Source organism: Eumetopias jubatus, unplaced genomic scaffold (assembly GCF_037043125.1).
Source record: "Eumetopias jubatus isolate StellerSeaLion01/CBP00866 unplaced genomic scaffold, mEumJub1_p1.0 scaffold_17, whole genome shotgun sequence".
In the NCBI taxonomy this organism is placed as follows: Eukaryota; Metazoa; Chordata; class Mammalia; order Carnivora; family Otariidae; genus Eumetopias; species Eumetopias jubatus.
In genome coordinates, this window is record NW_028274823.1 from 81,855,154 (window position 1) to 81,875,151 (window position 19,998).

The 19,998-nt window shown below is 39.5% G+C and overlaps 1 protein-coding gene across 2 annotated transcripts in view; it reads right to left on the reverse strand.

Moving 5' to 3' along the window:
* The window catches only part of MINPP1 (multiple inositol-polyphosphate phosphatase 1), a 46,728-nt gene that overhangs the window by 15,733 nt on the left and 10,997 nt on the right, over nt 1–19,998 (reverse strand). The window contains exon 4 of one of the 2 annotated variants that reach the window (XM_028104591.2): nt 11,934–12,067. The exons of the other annotated variant lie outside the window; for it this stretch is intronic. Within the exon in view, the coding sequence (XP_027960392.1) occupies nt 11,934–12,067 (134 nt within the window). The remainder of the gene's footprint in view (nt 1–11,933; nt 12,068–19,998) is intronic. 2 annotated transcript variants of the gene reach the window in all.

Below are 19,998 nucleotides of genomic sequence, written 5' to 3' on the forward strand. Positions count from 1 at the left end.
AGATTAATTAACATTTAATATTTGCATACTTAACTTTAAATTAATAATTCAGATGTTTTATAATTTGCTTTGAACTTACCTATTTTTCTTGCATCTTTCTGTTTCTGTGCTTTCTGTATTCTGATCCATCAACTAACACAGATTTCTATTAGTCACATTTTTTCAAATTAACTTATATCCCCAACTTGCAATGACTATTCTTTCTTTAGAACTCTTAGCAGAACGGTCTCCCAAAGAACAAGGGATACCAAGACAGGAAACAGGACACCTTTAACTCCGCTCTCTTCTTCTGATAAAAAGGCATTAAACTTGGAATGTCAAATTTTCCAAAACGTGACAAAACCACCATAAAAGATAGGCACATTTTAGCTTTAAAAAAGAAAAAAAAAACCTGGAAAATGTAATCTATTAATACAAATATAAGAAAACAAATGAGTAATCTGTACTAATGTATATATACAAAGACACAGTTGGGATCCTAATGTTTGAGGGTTGAGATGTGGCCAAGCCCTCTCATTTTAAAAGTAAGAAAAAGACAAGTGCGTTATGAATGCTACTAGCATGATAAGAATGTAGGTCTTCAAACAGCCCCCTTTTACTTACATAAGTAAGGAGATTTTATTAAATCTTCAATAAAAAATGAAATTTAATTTGAAGTCCAAAATTATGTTGTTAAATGAGGATCAAGGACTATGTATGTGTTTGATTTAGGTAAAATACCTCAAGAAGGTACTTAAAGTCATTCAAAAAGCTCAACCAGAAAAACAACTAATAATTGTACGTTTTTCCTCTAAATGTCCTCAGCTTAGATATTTCTAAGCTCTTAATTCATGTTTCACACTCAACTAGTATCACGCAAAGTGTTTTTAAACATGATCCAGGAATATCAAATTGAGCTTTAGACAACTCAGACAATTCCCATACTTACGTAAGCACACAAATAAACATGAAGTGCCAGAGACAGGAGATGCTCTGGGAAGAAAATTACCAGGGAAAAATACATATTTTTTAAGTCTTCTTATACATCTGATTGAAACATCAGCTACAATGAGGCATTTGAAGAAGCACCAGTTTGACAGCTTAGCACAAATGTAGAACTAAAATGACTTTTGCATAGTTTCTTCTCCAGCAAAAAGACAATAGAAATAACTTCTTCCAGCCACAGGGACTGGGTTTACCTTCCTGCCTTCAATTCCTATAAAACCAGAAATAATAAATGAGGTAGTAGCTCTGACACACTCAGCACTAGGCAGAGTCCAAGTGAGGGAAGGTAAAACCCTAAGGCCTCTCGCAGCTCACCGCCGAGTTCCCAGAGAGCAGCACAGGGAAGGGGAGCCCAGACGCAGCATGGCAATCTTCCTGAGCAGGTGAGACAGGACTGAGAACTGAGGGAGGCCACACCGGCTGGAGTTCACAGGGCAGAGTTCCAGAGAAGAGAGATGCGCAGGGACTCCCCTCGAGCTTTCGGCTGGTACCGATCCGCACATGCTTGCGAGAAAACTCTCCAAATCCAGGGAAAACACTGGAAAAGAATAGGTGAAAACACTTCCCAAAGCTAACACAGGGCCAGGAAGAGTCTGCTTCCATGAGCCAGACTAGGAAAACCTCAAAATCTACAGGGTACCAAACAGATGCTCCGGAGGAACTGCTTCGATAGTGGGGCAAATTCAGCCCAAAAAAAGACAGTATTACAAAAACAAAGAGGCAAACTACAGACTAGGATAATCTATCTGTAAGGCATAAATCTGAGAAAGGACTTGTACCTAGGATATATACAAAGAACTCTTCCAATAATAGAAGATGATAAACAACCTAATTACAAAATGGCAAAAGATGTGAACAGACCCTTCACCAAAGTAAACACAGGGATGGTAAATGAGTACGCGGAAAGATGACCAACATCAACAGTGTTTAGGGAAATGCAAACTAAAACTACAATGAGGAGTTACTACACACCCACTAGAATTGCTAAAATTAAAAAGTCCTCCCGGATCAAGCTTCGGCCAGCACGTAGAACAGCTGAGCTCTCAAACACGGATGGAAGAGCCTGGCAGTGTCTTCAGAACATAAACAGTCCCCTACATATGACTGAGCTAATCTATCTCTAGGTCTTACCCAAGAGAAGCAATGCCCATACCAAGACAACCAAAATTCACAGCTGCCTCAAACTGGAAACAGCCTACATATGGATCGGAAGGAGAACGGATTAACAAACCGAGGCGTACCCATACGGTGGAGTACTATTCAGCTTTACCAAAGAGTGAACCACTGATACCCACAACAACATGGATAAATCTCCTAACCATTATGTTGACTGAAAGAAGTCAAACCAAAAAATGTACACAAGTATATGGTTCCATTATATAAAAGTCCAGAAAAAATCACCCATAGTGAGAGAAAGCAGAGCAGGTCTGCATATGGAGGGTGGGAAGAACCACAAAGAAGTCTTTGCACGTGACGGATATTTCATTATCTTGGATGTGGTGACGGCTTCATGCGTACATACACACGCAAAAACTCGTCAAATTGTACAATTTCAATGTGTGCCATTTACTTCACATCAATGATATGTCAATAAAACTGTCTTTAGGAAATTAAGCCAAGTATTAAGAGTGGATATGCTGAGGTTGGGGAAAGAAGTCTTCGGCAATCAACCTCAAAGACTCCTTCTCCCATAAAGCCTTTACCAAATTCCACAGATCAAATTAATTCTCCTTTAGCACTTAAAAAAAAATGTGTTTTAGTGCTATTACATAAATATCCTCCAAACCAGAACATGGGTTCCTTGAGACAGTAATTTCAATGTTTACCCTCTACTGCCTGCATAAGAAACTGGAGTAGAGTCTGAGTAACACCAAAATCAGGGAAGCACTTAGAGGACATGGGCTAAAATCTAGGAGAAAGGTATTAGCCTGAATTGATGTTGTAGCAGTGAGGGTAAAGAAATGTGGGAGAAGATATAAAACTGGAAGAAAACAAAACAAAACAAGAACACAACCAGGTGAGTAGATGTAGAAGGTGAGGGAGGCAGAGTCAAGCATAATGCAGTTTGTGGCTCGGACACCTTGGAAGGATGATGGCAGCACTGACAAAAATAGGGACTACGGGAGAAAGAGGGAGGATGTCAGAGATTCCTTTAATGCATACCGACCCCCATCTGGACTGCAGGCTTGTTCTCGGCACTGAGGAGTGAACACTAAAATGGAGTTCCAGACATCACAGGCCTGCAGTCCACCGAGTCACACACACAGTCTCCCCAGAAGCCAGCTGGAAACTGGAAACTGAACTCAGAGCCCAGCCAGCCTAGTTCTATTTTTAACCTCCAGTTAGCCAGTGTCTTTCGACAAGCAGCACTAACAGAGTTTCCTGCTATGCCTACTTAGTCTCCACGGAACCCTGACTTCAGAAAGGGAGCAAAACGGGCGCCTGGGTGGCTCAGTCGTTAAGCGTCTGCCTTCGGCTCAGGTCATGATCCCAGGGTCCTGGGATCGAGTCCCGCATCAGGCTCCCTGCTCAGCGGGAAGCCTGCTTCTCCCTCTCCCACTCCCCCTGCTTGTGTTCCTGCTCTCGCTGTCTCTGTCAAATAAATAAATAAAATCTTTAAAAAAAATAAAAATAAAAAAAATAAAAAAAAAGGGAGCAAAACAAGCAACTGAGGACTTAGAATCTGCACACATTTCTAAGTACGTGAAAAGACAAATCCCCCCATTCCCGTGGGCTACATAATTGACCAAAAGAGCTATTAAAAAAAAAAAAAAAATCACTTGTTGCCACTACACGTGTATTTCAACGCTGCCATCTTACGTTAAAATATGGAACTACACAACATTAAAAAGCCATACCTTTATTCAACAGTGAACTCTGAAAATATCAAAGATTTGAGTCAATTAAAAGGTAAACAAAAGTTAATGAGACTTTAATGACAGTAACGAATACTTACAGCAGTTAATTTTGATTTCGGAGAGTACCCATGATGAAGTGAAAGCTCTCGTGAGGCTAGCAATTTCAGTTCAGAATGTAAACCTTATTTTTAAAAGATTTTATTTATTTGACACAGAAAGAAAGAGAGAGAGAACAAGCAGGGAGAGTGGCAGGCAGAGGGAGAGGGAGAAGCAGACTCCCCGCTGAGCAGGGAGTCCAATGGGGCTCCATCCCAGGACCCTGGAATCATGACCTGAGCCAAAGGCAGATGCTTAACCGAATGAGCCACCCAGGCGCCCCTAAACCTTACTTTAAAGAAGTGGGACACTTCCTGCTTACTGAATTCCTTATCGAATTCCCCAATCTACAAAGATAAAAATACATCAACAGAGGTAAAGGGGAAGAGAAGAGTAGAATAAAATCCAATAGGTCTCATCCCTTCTGTACATCGGATTTGCTTCTTTTTAAGATTTTATTTATTTCTTAGAGAGAGAGAGAGAAAGCAGGAGCAGGGCGAGGAGCAGAGAGAGAGGGAGAAGCAGACTCCCCGCTGAACAGGGAGCCCGATGTGGGGCTCGATCCCAGGACCCCGAGATCATGACCTGAGCCCAAGTCACATGCTTAACCGACTGAGCCACCCAGGCGCCCCCACCAATCTGCTTTTCTAATCACAGCTGCTTAAACAGCAAAAGCCACTTAAATTTGCTTAAATAGTAGATGCACTGGTTTTAACTTTAATCCCATCACTGTTGTGATGGTTCAAGAAGGAAAATAAAATTCAAGGTCCTAATAAGAGTCAAGGACCCTGAACTTAAGAGGCAGTTATACTTAGCCAAAATGCTGGCACTTGTCATTTAACATTATTTGCAATCTTCGGTTTTTCTGTGAAAGTAAAGCCATGCTCTTAAAATTATGGTTAAGAGGGGCACCTGGGTGGCTCAGTCGTCAAGCGACTCCCTTCGGCTCAGGTCATGATCCCAGGGTCCTGGGATCGAGCCCCACATCGGGCTCCTGGTTCAGCGGGGAGTCTGCTTCTCCCTCTCCCACTCTCCCTGCTTGTGTTTCCTCTCTTGCTCTCTGTCAAAAAATAAATAAAATCTTTAAAATAAAATAAAATAATGTTGAAGAAACAAACACTTAAGACTATTTCTGATTTAACATTGATATAAAAAGGTTTGTACACAGTAGCATCTCAGTGTGGGATGGAGGGAACGGGGAAAGCAAGGGTAGTCTGGGGACTGTAGAATTAAGTGAAAGATACTTCCCTCAGACAACAGTAAAGATAAAATACTGCTCATATAGGGCGCCTGGGTGGCTCAGATGGTTAAGCGTCTGCCTCCGGCTCAGGTCGTGATCCCAGGGTCCTGGGATCGAGTCCCGCATCGGGCTCCCTGCTCAGCGGGGAGTCTGCTTCTCCCTCTGCCTCTCTCTCTCTGTCTCGCATGAACAAATAAATAAAATCTTTAAAAAAAAATTTTTGCTCATATATAAACATACTCATTTACAGACTCTAGATCCAAACACAAGAAAAGTTTTAAGAGTCAGAAGAAAAAAAGGTTAATGCTTTGATGGAATGGATTAGAAAAAGTACACAGGTAAAAGACTCTATTATAATCTTATTCTACCACACTCATGTGTGATATTAATGCTGAGGGAGGCTGTGTATGTGGAGGAGGGGATGGTATGTGGAAACTCTGTAATTTCCACCCCAAATTTTGGTGTGAACTTAAAACCACCCTGAAAAACAAAGTCTATTAATTTTTTTGATCCTATTATTCTCTTTGCTGAGTGTATGTCAGTTTTCTTTAGTACTCTTAGCCAACTGCTCACCCTAACCCTAACTGCTCATAAAATCAGTATCGATCTGGTTTTGGATAGAAATCTGACAGAAATCTCTAAATACACTTTCATCTATTTAAGACAATTTAATCTTGATTCAGCTACGTAAGTATTTTTTAAAACCCTAATCAGTCTTTTTGTACAGAGATAACCGGTTCCTGAAAAGCACCTGCTAGTTTCTTCACAATTACTGCTGACTTTCCTTACTCAGGTCGAAAAGAAGATGACTTCCTTCGTACAAGGTCAAAATCTCCTTCCCTTTTTTATACTGTCTCACAATCTCACATGAACAGTTACACCATTACCCAGGGCTTTTATATACATTTCTATTTTCTCTAGATAGTAAGAGTCATGAGTGCAATGAGTCTGTCATACTCATCACTATTTCCAGGTCCTACAACACTACCTGACATGTATCAGCAGGTGTTTTAAAATACTGTTGAATGAATCTTCTTTTCAATTCACAAATAAAGGAGTAATCATGCAAAAGGAGTAGACTTTCCTCATCTTGCCAATGAAAACATCCCATTATACTAAGTGCTCTAAAGACATTATCTCATTTCATTATCACAACAACCCTAGTCAGGAGATAGAGCCCCCTTTCAGAAGGGAGGAATCTGCAGCATCAATAAAGCAGAACCAGGACTCAAACTAAATCCAAGTATCTGCCTACAGCATCACACTAGCCTCTATAATACTGCATCTGATTCCACAAACCATGCACAAAAATCAGCTTCATCAGCTTCTAAGTATAAAAAGTCAGCTACTACCTCACAATCAATTAGTTGCATTTTTCCTTCTGTATTTCATTTGTGAGTAACATAAGCAAATTATAAGAAAATAAGCTAAGGTGGCTCAGTCAGTTAAGTGTCTGCCTTCTGCTCAGGTCATGATCTCAGGGTCCTGGGATCGAGTCCTCCCTGTTCAACGAGAAGTCTGCTTCTCCTTCCCCTTCTGTAACCGCCCCCAGCTCATGCTCACTCATTCTCTCTCTCAAATAAAATCTCAAAAAAAAAAAAAAAGCTAAAAATTGGAATTTCACTTTAAGATAAAAACAAAACAAATAAAACCTCCCAGAGAAGGGTGCCTGGGGGGCTCAGTCAGTTAAGGGTCCGCCTGGCAGATTTTGGCTCAGGGTGGTGGGACTAAGTCCTGCTTCAGGCTCCATGCTGAACAGGGAGTCTGCTTGAGATTCTCTCTTTCTCCCTGTGCCCCTGTCCCCTGCTTACGTGTGCTCTCTCTAAATAAATAAAATCTTTAAAAAATAAACAAACAGTGGTGATGGTTGCACCACTCTGAACATATTAAAAACCACAGAATCATAAAATTTAAAAGGGTGAACTATATGATGAATTATTTCTCAGAACTGTTTTTTCAAAAAGACTCTTGGTGTGAGGTAGTAGTGGGGAAGGCTGTGCACATTGTGGGGGAAGGGAGTATATGGGAAATCGCTTTACCTTGCACTCAATTTTGCTGTGAACCAAAAAGTGCTCTAAAAAATAAATTCTTAAAAAAAATGAGGTTGTCCTGTTTATAGTAATCCAGATCACCTGTACAGAACTTCAAGAGTCCTAATTTTTTAAAATATTCAATTACTTTACAGTATATTTTATTAAGGCCGTGACGTGAACTAATAATTTTAAAACACATTTTTAGTAATTACATGTCATAAGCATTCTGCAGTCATCTTGTAAAAAATTCTAAGACTCCATTTTTCTGAATTAGTGAATTCTTCAAAAATTATTCCCACTTTTACCAAAAGATTATTTCATTCTTTCCCTTTTCCCTTTTACTAAATACTCATATGGTTTTAAAATTTTTATTTAAGTATGATGGAACTACTATAAAATCCACCTGGTTTTAATTGTTGAGTTAGATGAATTTTTTTTAAAGATTTATTTATTTGAAAGAGAGAGAGCAAGCGAGCATGCAAGCATGAGCATGGGAGAGGAGGCAGAGGGAGAGGGAGAAGCATGCTCCCCGCTGAGCAGGGAGCCGGACTCGGGGCTCGATCCCAGGACCTGGAGATCATGACCTGAGCAGAAGGCAGACATTTAACCAACTGAGCCACCCAAGTACCCCTAGTTAGATGAATTTTAGTGAATAAAGGAGATGTGTGTGCAAACCTCACAATTCAGTTTGGGACACTTCTGTTGCCCTAAAGACTTTCCCTGTACCCCATCTGCAGTCAATCTCCACTCCCATGTCCAGACCCAGGAAGCCACTGACAAACTTTCATCTGTAAAGTTTGGCTTTTTCTAGAAATTTCAAATAAAAATAATCATTCAATGTAGAGTTTTATGCAACCAGTTTCTTTCTGTGAGCATAATGTTTTTGAAGTCATTCATTTGTTGCGTCTGTCAGCATTCTTTTTTATTGCCGAGTAGTATTCCATCCCATGGACACACCAGACTGTGTTTCTCCATCTATCAGTTGCTGGGCATTTAAATTATTGACTGTAGTATTATTCATATCTAAAAACTGTAAACAGTCACATAAAAGACATGTAGCTTCATTTCTATAGGGTACTTAGGACTAAATCTGCTACATCATGTGGTAGATATATGTTTAACTTTTTTTTTTTAAAGATTTTATTTATTTATTTGACAGAGAAAGACACAGTGAGAGAGGGAACACAAGCAGGTGGAGTGGGAGAGGGAGAAGCAGACTCCGAGCAAGGAGCCTGATGCGGGGCTCGATCCCAGGACCCTGGGATCATGACCTGAGCCGAAGGCAGACGCATAACGGCTGAGCCACCCAGGCGCCCCTATATGTTTAACTTTTTAAGAAGTTGCCAAACTTTTCCAAAGTGGCTGTATTAATTTTACATTCCCACCAGCAAAGTATACAGTTTCCAGTTTCTAGACATCTTGCCAACATTTGGGACAATTTTTTTTAAATTTGTATTTTAGCCAGTGAATAAAGAAAACACCCAGTGTTTTCCTCCTTTGTTTCTGCTTTCCTCTCACACCACACTCCTACCACTTCGGACACTTCTGGCCACCAAACACATGGGGCATTTTCCCCACACCAAGGGTCCTCTGTGTTCCAGCTAGGTATCCGGCAATTTAACTCCATTCTGACGTGGCCCTAAAGACAGCATCTGCGTCCACGAAAGGCTCAGTCCCATGAGACTGCCTTCTCTGTCCCCTCCAGGTACCAATGGCAAGTAGGAGGTCGCAGGCTACCCACAACTTCTCTTCAGCTTGGCTACCAATCAAAGGTTCCCACAACCCCCTCCTTGCTAGAGCAGCTCTCAAAACTCAGGGAAACACATGTGCCAGGTAATTATAAAAGGATATGATGAAGGATACAGACGAATGTCCACATGGGAGAGATGGGAAGGGCCAGAAATGCTGGATGGGGCACAGAGCTTCCACGCCCTCTTCAGGCAAGTCACTTGTTCAGCACTGCTACCTGTTTATCTATCAACCCAGAAGCTCCATAAATCTCAAACGTTTTTGGACTTTTATCACATAGGCATGATTGATCATTAGCTCCATTTCCAGCCCCCCTCCCTTCTCAAGACAATGGGGCTCGGAGTGAAAATTTCATGCTTCTACTCATGGCTTGGTCTTTCAGGACAGCTCTCCTGGAGCTGTCCAGGGTCCCACCCAAAGTTGCCTCATTACAACAAAAGACACTCTGATCACCCAGGAAACTACATGGCTTCAGGAGCCCTATGGCAAGAACCTGGGGCAGAGACAAATATATACTTTTTCTGTTATTTCACAGCCAGTTTAGGGGATACACTGGTGGTATTTCACTGTGGTTTTAATATCTAATGATGATGAGCATCTTTTCATGTGCTTATTTGCCATCCACTTAACTGTTAAAATCTCACGCTCTTTTTAAAAACTGGGTTGTCTCCTCACTGAGATGTAACATCTCTATACGTTCTGGATTCAAATCCTGAATCATATATGTATATTTTGCAAATACTTTCTCTACGTCTACAATTTATCTTCTCATTTTCCAAAGAGTGTTTTGAGAAGCACAAAAATTTTTAATTTTGATGAAGTCCATTTTACCAATTTTTTGATGGATCGAGCTTTTGAAATGTTTTATTACGAAATCTTGGCTTAATCCAAGATCGTGAAGATTTACTCTGTTTTCTTCTAAGAGTTTCACAGTTTTATATTTAGGTCATTGATCCCACATTTTCTTCTGAAAGACTTCCAATTTTACACTTAAATATATCACCCACTTTTTGTGTAGACTATGACGTTAAGGGTCCAAGTATCACTTTTTAACATATGGCTGTCCAGTTGTTCCGGCACCATCTGCTGGAGACTATCCTTTTTTCCAATACATTCCTTTGGCATCTTTGTCGAAAATTGATCATATATGAGGCTATTACTGACTTGATTCTATTCCATTGATCTATTTGTCTATGGCTACAGTTTTATAGTAAGTTTTGAAGTGAGATAATTATGTTTTTGGTGCTGTTCTTTTTCAAAATTGTTTTAGCTCTTCAAGGTTCTTTGCATTTCTGTGTAAATGTTAGAATAAGCCTCTCAATTTCTACAGAGACCTACTGAGTCCGTGATCGGGACTGCATTCAGTCTACAGATGACCAATCCGTCTTCCAAGCCATAAAGATAGCGTATCTCTCCATTTATTTGGGTCATCTTTAATTTCTCTCTGTAATGTTTCATAGTTTTCAGTGTACAAAAATACTCATTTTGAAACACCAATGGTAACTTCTTAAATGTTAAATCTAGTATCAAACCGCAGTAGCAAATCCTGCAAAAATTATTTAAGAATCTTTCTGACACAATTTTAAGTTTGCCATTCCTCACATTTAACAACAGGAGAACAATGAACAGACAGCAAAAATCTGTTATCTTATGAAGTTGACAGGTTATAAACCACTCATAAAACTAAGTAGGAAAGAAGTTAATGCCTTTATCAAAGACGGAACCTGCTTTGACTATTCTGCCCCACGAAAAGTGTCCAGTAGCAGAAACTATTCAATCTAGTTTTTTTCCCTAACTCCCATCAAACCCAAGAAAATTCCATAAACTAGAGTCATACACACACACACTCTCTCTCTCTACATGTACGTATAAAACTTAATACTGCAAACACAAATACACAATCTTCAGTCTTTCCGTCTTCATTTTTATAGCATTTTTGCCTCTAATTATGAATGTATAAGCTTTCATTGAAGCTATTTGTCAAATAAAGTGGGGTTAGGTTCTATCACAGGTTTAAATTATGAAAAGTTTTTTTTTTTTAAACCCTGAAAAGTATGAATTTTTTTTTTTAAATATTTTATTTATTTATTTATTTATTTGAGAGAGAGAAACACAGCGAGACAGGGAACATAAGCAGGGGGAGAGGGAGAAGCTGGCTTCCCGCAGAGCGGGGAGCCCGATGCGGGACTCGATCCCAGGACCCTGGGATCATGACCTGAGCCGAAGGCAGATGCTTACAGACTGAGCCACCCAGGCGCCCCGAAAAGTATGAATGTTAACAAAGGCTTTTCCATGAGAAACTCTCATTCAAAATAAAAACATTTTGCAATTCCTACCAGAAGCCATGTACAATTACACTATTTATAAAAGCAAAAAGAGAAACTACCCAAATGTCCACTGACAAGATGCTATAAACTGTGGCACTTCTTTACCGAATATCATACATTACCAAATATTACACTATAGTAAAAATGTTTATTTTTTTATTTTATAGTATATGTAACATCATGATGAAAATTATAAATGTAAAATGCTGAAGGGAAAAAAAAGCAAGTCCCAGAAGACAATGAGCATATGACTCTGAGCAAAACTAAACATATTGTTTGCACACATACATTTACAATAAAGACTATTTTTAAAGAGGCAAAGCAATGAGATCCACCAACGTGCGAGCAGCAGTCACAGGGGTTAAGGAGTAGAGAGGGCAGAAGGCAGCGGGACAAGCGAACCAACCACTGCACATGCCAGTCATTAGTAATGCTCAAGGTCTTGGGCTGAACGAAGGCTTTAAACGTCTTATAACTCACATCATGTCATCTAATTTTTTCGTAAGCCTAAATATTATACTAAAATATTTTTTTTAAAACACAAGCAAAACCTATTTTTAAAAATTCACCCATCACAGAACATTTTCCAGAAGCTTAATTGGGAACTCAAGAGAATACACATCAGAAAAATTTTTTTAAGTTTTACCTTTGTTTCTGTTCAATTGCTTTGTCCAAGTGCTGGAAGATATCCTGAAACAGGGTGCAGCTGGATCGACTATTAATAGTATATCCATACCCTCTTTTCCAATACTGTTTCAGATCATTTAAATATTCTAATACCTAAAAATAAAAATTTCAAAAATCATTACTATTACATGTTTTAATGTTAACAAATTCCGATTTAATAATGATTCTCAGAAAAGGTTACATTGTTTAATTACCATTCTACACAAAGTATAATAGAACCTCAGCATTCACTGAGTTTATACTTGCCATTTCAAGCTTTTACGAGTTGCCCCAAAAGACCATGACACACAGATATTTACGATGAAACACAAATCTGAATTGTGGGAATGCAGGAGCTGGCATGCAAGAGCAAGTTAGTAGTACTCATAGCCAATAATCGAGCATCCATGAGAGCTCAGGACAGAGGGCTAAAGACATGTGCTCACGTCCCCTTTCTGCTAAAATTATATTCAAGTGATAGTAAAAACATATACAGAAAAAAAGATACAAAAAGAAGAATATTCATTATAGCACAGAAAGACGCTAACAACGGATCAGGAACTTTTAAGAATTTTACGAAGCTAGAAACCAGATAGAAAACAAGTTACTTTGGTTCATGTATCAGTTTTGCAAAAATAGTAATAAAAGTAGACCAAGGATACAGAAAAGGAATGTATATTGGAATACATGTTCTAAAGGGCATACTGGCAAAATCCATAAAAGCATACATTTCTATGGCCCATTTAATTCCATTTCTTATGAAGTCATAGTCACAGATGCACACAAGACGGAATGTCTACGAATGTCTTACAGCAGCACTGCTTACAGAGCAGAAAGAAGAGATTCCTGGAAATACCGAAATTTCATTAATAGGTAGATGGCTGACTAAACTATGGTATACACATACTATGGAATACTGGGCAGTTATTTAAAATTTCTATATTGTAGATCTACATGTACTGATGTGGAAAGATCTCTCAAAGACATACTGAATGAGAAGGGAAGGTTAAGAATAATAAACACAGTATAATGCCCTTTATGTATTTATTGTATACCTACAAACACACATTATACTGTTTTTTAAGAATGATACAGACTATAAACAGCACAGAAAAGGGTTAACGGTTAAAAGGTACACATTGAACTGACAGCAGGGACTGATCTGTGTGGAGAAGTCTTGAATTGGAATTGGTGATTAAGGAAGACTTTCTTTGAATGTTAAACTTTGTACTCATGTATCACTTGATCAGATAAACACCAAAACTAGGGGGCTGAAACATGCAATGGAAAGAGGTACAAGTGGGGTGCCTGGCTGGCTCAGTTGGTAGAGCATCTGACTCTTGATCTTGGGGGTGAGAGTTCAAGTCCCACGCTGGGTGTAGAGCTTACATAAAAATAAAAATAAAAATGGGTACAAGAGAAGACTGCAGTAATTGAGTTATTCTTCCCCAAAAAAGCCCCTAGAGAAACTAAGTGCAAGCCATAAGTTTAAGAGCAAGGGTAAGCCATTGCCATAAACCAAAAACAAAACTAAACACACATTAAAAAGGCAACTAAATCAAGAAGTTAGCAAAAGGAGTAAACATTTTTTTAAATGAAAGAATTAAAATTAAAAGAATTAAAGTTCTGCCAAATCCATTCAAGAAATAAAACAAAAACAGTAACAGAAATGAAAAAGGAGACATGCCTGAAGACTTTTTAAAAATCATTATTTGCACGCTATTGAAACTTCATCTCTAAAGGATTTGAAAATGTAAATGAAATAAGCAGTTTTTCTAGGAAAATATAAATTACCTGAATTGACACAGAAAAATCTGACTATACAAAATAACTAGAGACAAAGGTCTACCTGAAAGAGACCAAGCATATTTGGTTTTAAGTAGGAGTTCTACCAAACTTCAAGAGTTAGTTCCTAATAATTTATTCCAGGGTACAGGAAAGGATGGAAAGTGATGTGGGAAACAAAGGCAGAAGAAAAATTATTAAATTTCCTTACTATCTATAGCCCACCAACAAGTCCTTGAAGCAGGCAGAGTGACCTTCCTCTAGGGACTCAACCGCCTCAATGTTAATACCTGGCTAAGGGCAAAAGGCAAGCTTAGCCTGAGGCCCCCCCCTCCTCCGGGATCCTGTAAGTCCACTCTAACATATAAAAATTCTTTTGGAAACTTCCTTTATCTCTAAACCCCCAAGATACATGTTGGCGATCACCCCCTAAGCATATGACCCACCGATATACATCTGAAGGGTCTCAGGACTAAGGTTTTATTAGACGGTAAAAAATGACCTTTTCCCAACAATAGCTAGCCCCTCAAGGTCCTGGAAACCTTGCTTCCAAAATTCCTTAGAGACTTACGCTCTCCCTGACCCCCTCCCAACTTGAAAGTATATAATGGGCCGCTCCTCATGACCCCGGTGCAGCTCTTTCTACCCCCGGGGCCTGTCCCTGGGCTTTAATACAACCACTTTTTCACACCAAAGACCATTGGCTTTGAACCTTAACGCTCTTGCCTACATCAGAAAGCTTCTTAACTCATTTCAGGAGAATAATGGAAGCCCATCCCCAAAAGTGAAGGAAGCAAGCCCAGACGAAGAGGGGAGGAAAACTCCAGCCCACTGCACTGCAATTCCTGTGCTCTCGACGGTGGCTCCTACTCACTGGTGCACACAGAAATCCCCCCTTGCGTTCTAACCCCCCACCCAGGAAGAGGAATAGGGCCAGGCTAGTAGTACCACTCACAGACGAGAGCCACGGCCATACACCAACCTCCCTATAAACATGACGTAATGAATGTGAAATAAAACATTACCAAAAAAAATTCAGCAGTCTACTGAAAGAATGTACCATCTGCCATGATGGAGTAACTGATACCAGGCACGCCCTCCGGACACAAGTAGAAAACAGGACAAAATATGTAAAATAAATGTTTTCAGTCATTGAGTGATGAGCACTGAACCGTGATCACGGAGAGGAGAGAAACAAAACAAACCCTACAATGGCCCAGGTTTCTGCCTGGAGGCATTTTGAAACTGTGGCAAGCGGAGGTGGGGGTGGGGGGAGTGGGGGAAGGGATGTCGGGCCGAATCCCGCAGTCCTGCTGAGGAGAGCAGTCCGGACGCAGAGTGTTAAGGGGCCGGAATTAGCAGGGGAGAGAGAAAGAAGGAAGCTACACAGAAAAACCGCTCCAGAAATCTGGGGGTCCTCTGGATTCTGCTGTTCAATGCTATGGGAGTTATAAGCTGAATTCCAGAGCTATCACAAGGCTGGGAGATACTCAAGTTCCAAGCAGCCTAAGTAGGAGAATTTCAGTGGACACCCAGACGCCCAATACAGACCAGAAGGGTCGCACTTTAACAGTAAAGGCGTATTTACAAATAAAGGTTTGTTCCTGAGTTTAGTAGGTCAAATGTAGAGTATGAAACTCAGAAATAAACCTCAAAAGGATCAAGCTGACCCACAAATAACCTAACTGCAAAATAAAACAAAATTTAAAACTCTTTAAAGGCGACAAAATTTAGGCATTCAACAACGTAATACTCTACAATGTCCGGTAGTTAATAAAAAAAAATTGCTAGAAATACATGAAGAAAAAAGAAATGTGAGCTCTAACTAGGAGAAAAAGCAGTCTGTAAGGGAATTTATCTTAAGAAAGAAGGAATGCAAGAAGGATTCAATCCTAGAAAATGTACTAATGTAATTTACTATGTTAGAACATTAAAGAAGATAAAAACCACAATCATCTTCCTGGATGACAAAAATTCAGCACACATTCCTGATTTTTAAAACAGTAAACAAATAGAAGGTTTCAGTAAGCAAGAAATAAATTTCCTTAATTGGCAATGATAACTGATGTGGGAAAGAAAGGCAGAAGGAAATAGTTAAAATAAAATGTCCTTATAACCTGCAGCCCATTGACAAATACTTGAGGCAGGCAGGGTATAACATTCCTCCGGGAAGCTCCCAACGGTATTCATGTTAATGCCTTGCTAGAGGGAACAAAAACCTCGGTTTGACAAGAGCAGGGCCTCCAGTATCCTGTGAGTCTTAACATATGAAAATCCTTCTGAAACTTCCCTGATCTTTACTTCCCAACCCCAAAGTACAGAATCAGTTGCTCCTCACAATCCTGGGGCAGCAGCTCTTTCTGCCCAGGGTCCTGTCCCCAAGCTTTAATAGAACCACCTTTTTGCACCAAAGATGTCTCAAGAATTCTTTCTTGGCCATCGGCTCCAGACCTCACACACCAACACACCAACCAACACACCGACATTCAAAAACTACATCAATAACTACAGTTGAGACTACGCCAAACATCACCTTTTATGACAAAGCATTACAAGTGTTCTTCATTAGAAAATAAAAACAAAACTTCAGGTTTTAATATGATGGAATCAGGCTAGATCATCTCTGTCCTCTCAAAATCACCCTAAAAAAAATGAATGAAAAAGAGAAATGTAAATGCCTTCGTCAAAGAGATTAGGAGACCTTTATCCCCCTGACCATAACCATAAACAAGGGAGGGCTGCCAAGCGCAGTGAGAATCAAACAAAACATCTCACAAAACCTCAAAGCACAGGGAACACTTGATGGAGCACAAGAAACAACTCTTAGCTTGAAACCTTGAGGCCAACAGAATGAAGCCTGCGGGGAGCCTCCCGAACAGTCCGTAATACCACTACCAGGAGACAGACTGGTATTCAATGATGGCAGGAAGCATCTACAAAGGATCCAGAGGGGAGCAACTCTAAACCGGAAGGAACACTGCTCATTTCTGAATAGCCACTCATCCCCACTGGCCAGCTAGGGAGGAACAAAAGCTGAACTTGCTGCAAAGATGAGTAATAACTAAAAATTTCGGGGACCAGCACAGCATCTATACAAACACGCAAAAGAAAAAGAGAACTGCTATAACCCTCAAACAGCCAGCCAGATGAAAACTCCTGAGTAACAAATGAACCATACTACCATGAATTCCAAAGACTTAAGAAAATAAAAGTCAAAAGCAGGAAAAAAAAAAAAAAGGTTATGAAAAGAAGACAGAAACATAAGCTGGGGCAACATCACAAATAGTTTGACATTACTATCTAGTAAATTCGAACTTCTACATAATTATAGAACCAGAATTGTGATCCAGCAATTCTACCACAGACCTAGACCTTCAGACATATGTCTGTATATGCCCCACAGACCTACATGATAATGTTCTTAATAGCCCCAAACCGAAAACAGCCCAAATGTCTACCAACAAGAAAATGGACTGGGGGGAAAAAAAAACCCATGATAATTCATATAATGGAATACCATATAGCAATGAAAATAAGTGAACTATATAGCAGCATCATAGGTAAATATTAAGAACAATGTTGAACAGGGGCGCCTGGGTGTCTCAGTCGGTTAAGTGTCTGCCTTCCGCTCAGGTCATGATCCCAGGGTCCTGGGATCCAGCCCACGCTGGGCTCCCTGCTCGGCGGGGAGTCGGCTTCTCCCTCTCCCCCCACCCCACAGCTTGTGCTCTCTCTCTGCTCTCAAATGAATAAATAAAATCTTAGAATAAAAACAATGTTGAATAAAAACTAGATACAAAAAGAAAGAGGTGGGCGATTTAAGGTAAACCATTACTTGTAAAAAAAAAAAAAGTAAACACTAAATTAGTATAATGAAGAAAACCATGAAAAAACAAATAAATACACAAGTAATAATAGTATGGAAATAATCTCAGATACAGAGGGGAAATATATTTTGTTTAAAAAACTGCAAGAGAAGGGCGCAAGGGTGGCTCAGTCGGTTAAGTGTCCAACTCTTGATTTTGGCTCAGGTCATGATCTCAGGGTCCTGGGATCGAGCCCTGAGATTCTCCTCTCCCTCTCCCCCCAGCTCGTGCACGTGCTTTCTCCAAAATTAATAAATAAACCTTAAAAACACTGTGAGATAAATTTGCCAAACTCTACAAATAAATCTGAAAACCTGGAGGATTGTTTTTTTTAGAGAGAGAGAGAGAGAGAGCAAGTGCACATGCAACTGGGGGGGAAGGGAGGGGAGAGAAAATCTTAAGCAGGCTCCACACCCAGTTCAGAGTCCCACGGCAGTGCTTGATCTCACAACCCTGAGATCATGACCTGAGCCAAAATCAAGTGTCAGACTTCCCACTGAGCCATCCAGGAGCCCCAAACCGGAATGATTTTTATGAGAAAATATTAAATACCCAAACCGACTCCAGAAGAGACAGAAAATCAAGGTACCCTCATTACAGTATAAGATATACACAAAGTTGCAAAAAGCCATGCCACATAAAAGCACCTAGTTCATGTGTCATTTCTTTTACAAAGAATGACTGCCATTACAGCAACCTTCTCCTTTATGCACCCCTGTACCTTCCATATGCCTCTATTATAGCCACCCCACTGCCTTACAATGTTTGTGTCTTCCACTCCTTAAAGAGGGACAATGCCTGTTATGTTAGAATCTTCCATTCCAACCATGTGCCTAGCACAGAGCAGGCACCCGAACAAGACTTGCTTAATGAAGGCACACATGGTCCAGCATTTGACAAGGCTCTGGATATCTAATGATCTCTGTAATTCTCAGAATTTCATAAATGTCTGTTCACTTTTAATTTTTAAAAATATTTTAACAAACAATTTCAAACATGTGAAAAACAGTGAACAGTAATATAATGAACCCCAGTGTACCCATCATCCCACTTCAATAAAATCAACATTTGCCCAATCCTGTTCTATTTATCTCCCACTAGCACCACTGGATTAGTCTTTCTTTCTTTTTTAAGATTCTATTTATTTATCTGAGAGGCCCATGTGTGGCTCAACTGGCTGAGCATTAAGGAAGATGCTGAGCCACTCAGGCGCCCCACCACTGGGTTATTCTGAAGCAAATCTCAGACATCACTTTATTTCATCTGTAAATACTTCAGTATATAAACCTATTTCACAGTGAAAAGTTCTAAGCAGAGATAAATTATTTTCTATCAAATCACTGAAAAAGAAAATAATCATAGGAAACATAAATCAAAAGAGAACTTTGTATTTTTAAATGAAACTTACTTGCTTTTTAATATATAAAAAGGAAGGTTTTAATCAATTAATTTAATAAACATGTATTTCAAATTTTCAGATCACAGTCAATTAAATAAAGAAGTTCTTTATTTACAAAGGTAAAAAAGTACCTCCGCAATGGAGAAGTCTGCCAGGCATCACTTTAATCAAATGATCAAACATGTCATCATCAATAATGTGACAAAAAGACATGCACTGAGGACACATCACTTACACAGTATTCTTGTCAAAAATGCTTAAACCTTAATCTAATCAAAAGTTCAAAATCAGACACAAAGGCATTCTGCCAAAAAAAAAAAAAGGCTGAGGTGCCTGTAAAAATGCCAATGCATGAAAGACAAAAGGCTGGAGTACTTCTCTAGATTAAAGGAAACTGAAAAGTCATGACAAGTAAACGCAATGAATGATCCTTCATTAGACCCTGTATTTAAAGAAAAAAAAAAAAGCTCTAAATACAGAACCTTATTAAGACAAATGTGAAAACTTCAATATTGGCTATATACTAGCTAATATTGCACTATTACATATATGTGTCAAAAAATTATATTTTGTCTATGTAGCAGAATGTTCTTTTTTTTTAGATACATACCCAAGTATTTAAGGGTGAAGTGCTTTTGATGTCTGCAAAGAAAAAAGATTATATATACGCGGTAGACAGAATAAATGCCCCCAAAGATGCCTACCTCCTAATCCCTAGAACCTATGACTCTGCTCTCTTACGTGATAAAAGGGAATTTGCAGGTGTGATTAAGGATCTTAAAATGAGAAAATTATCCTGGGCTACGTACATGTGCCGAGGTGAGCAGTTCGGAAGGACAGTCAGGAGTAGGGCACACAAGCACAGAAGCAGGGGTCAGAGGGATTTAAAAAACAGTGATTCCAGAGACTGGAAAAGGCAAGGAACAGACTTTCCTCTTGAGCTCCACAAAGAACACACTATTCGCATCTTGCTCTTAGCGTGGTAAGAGTCATTG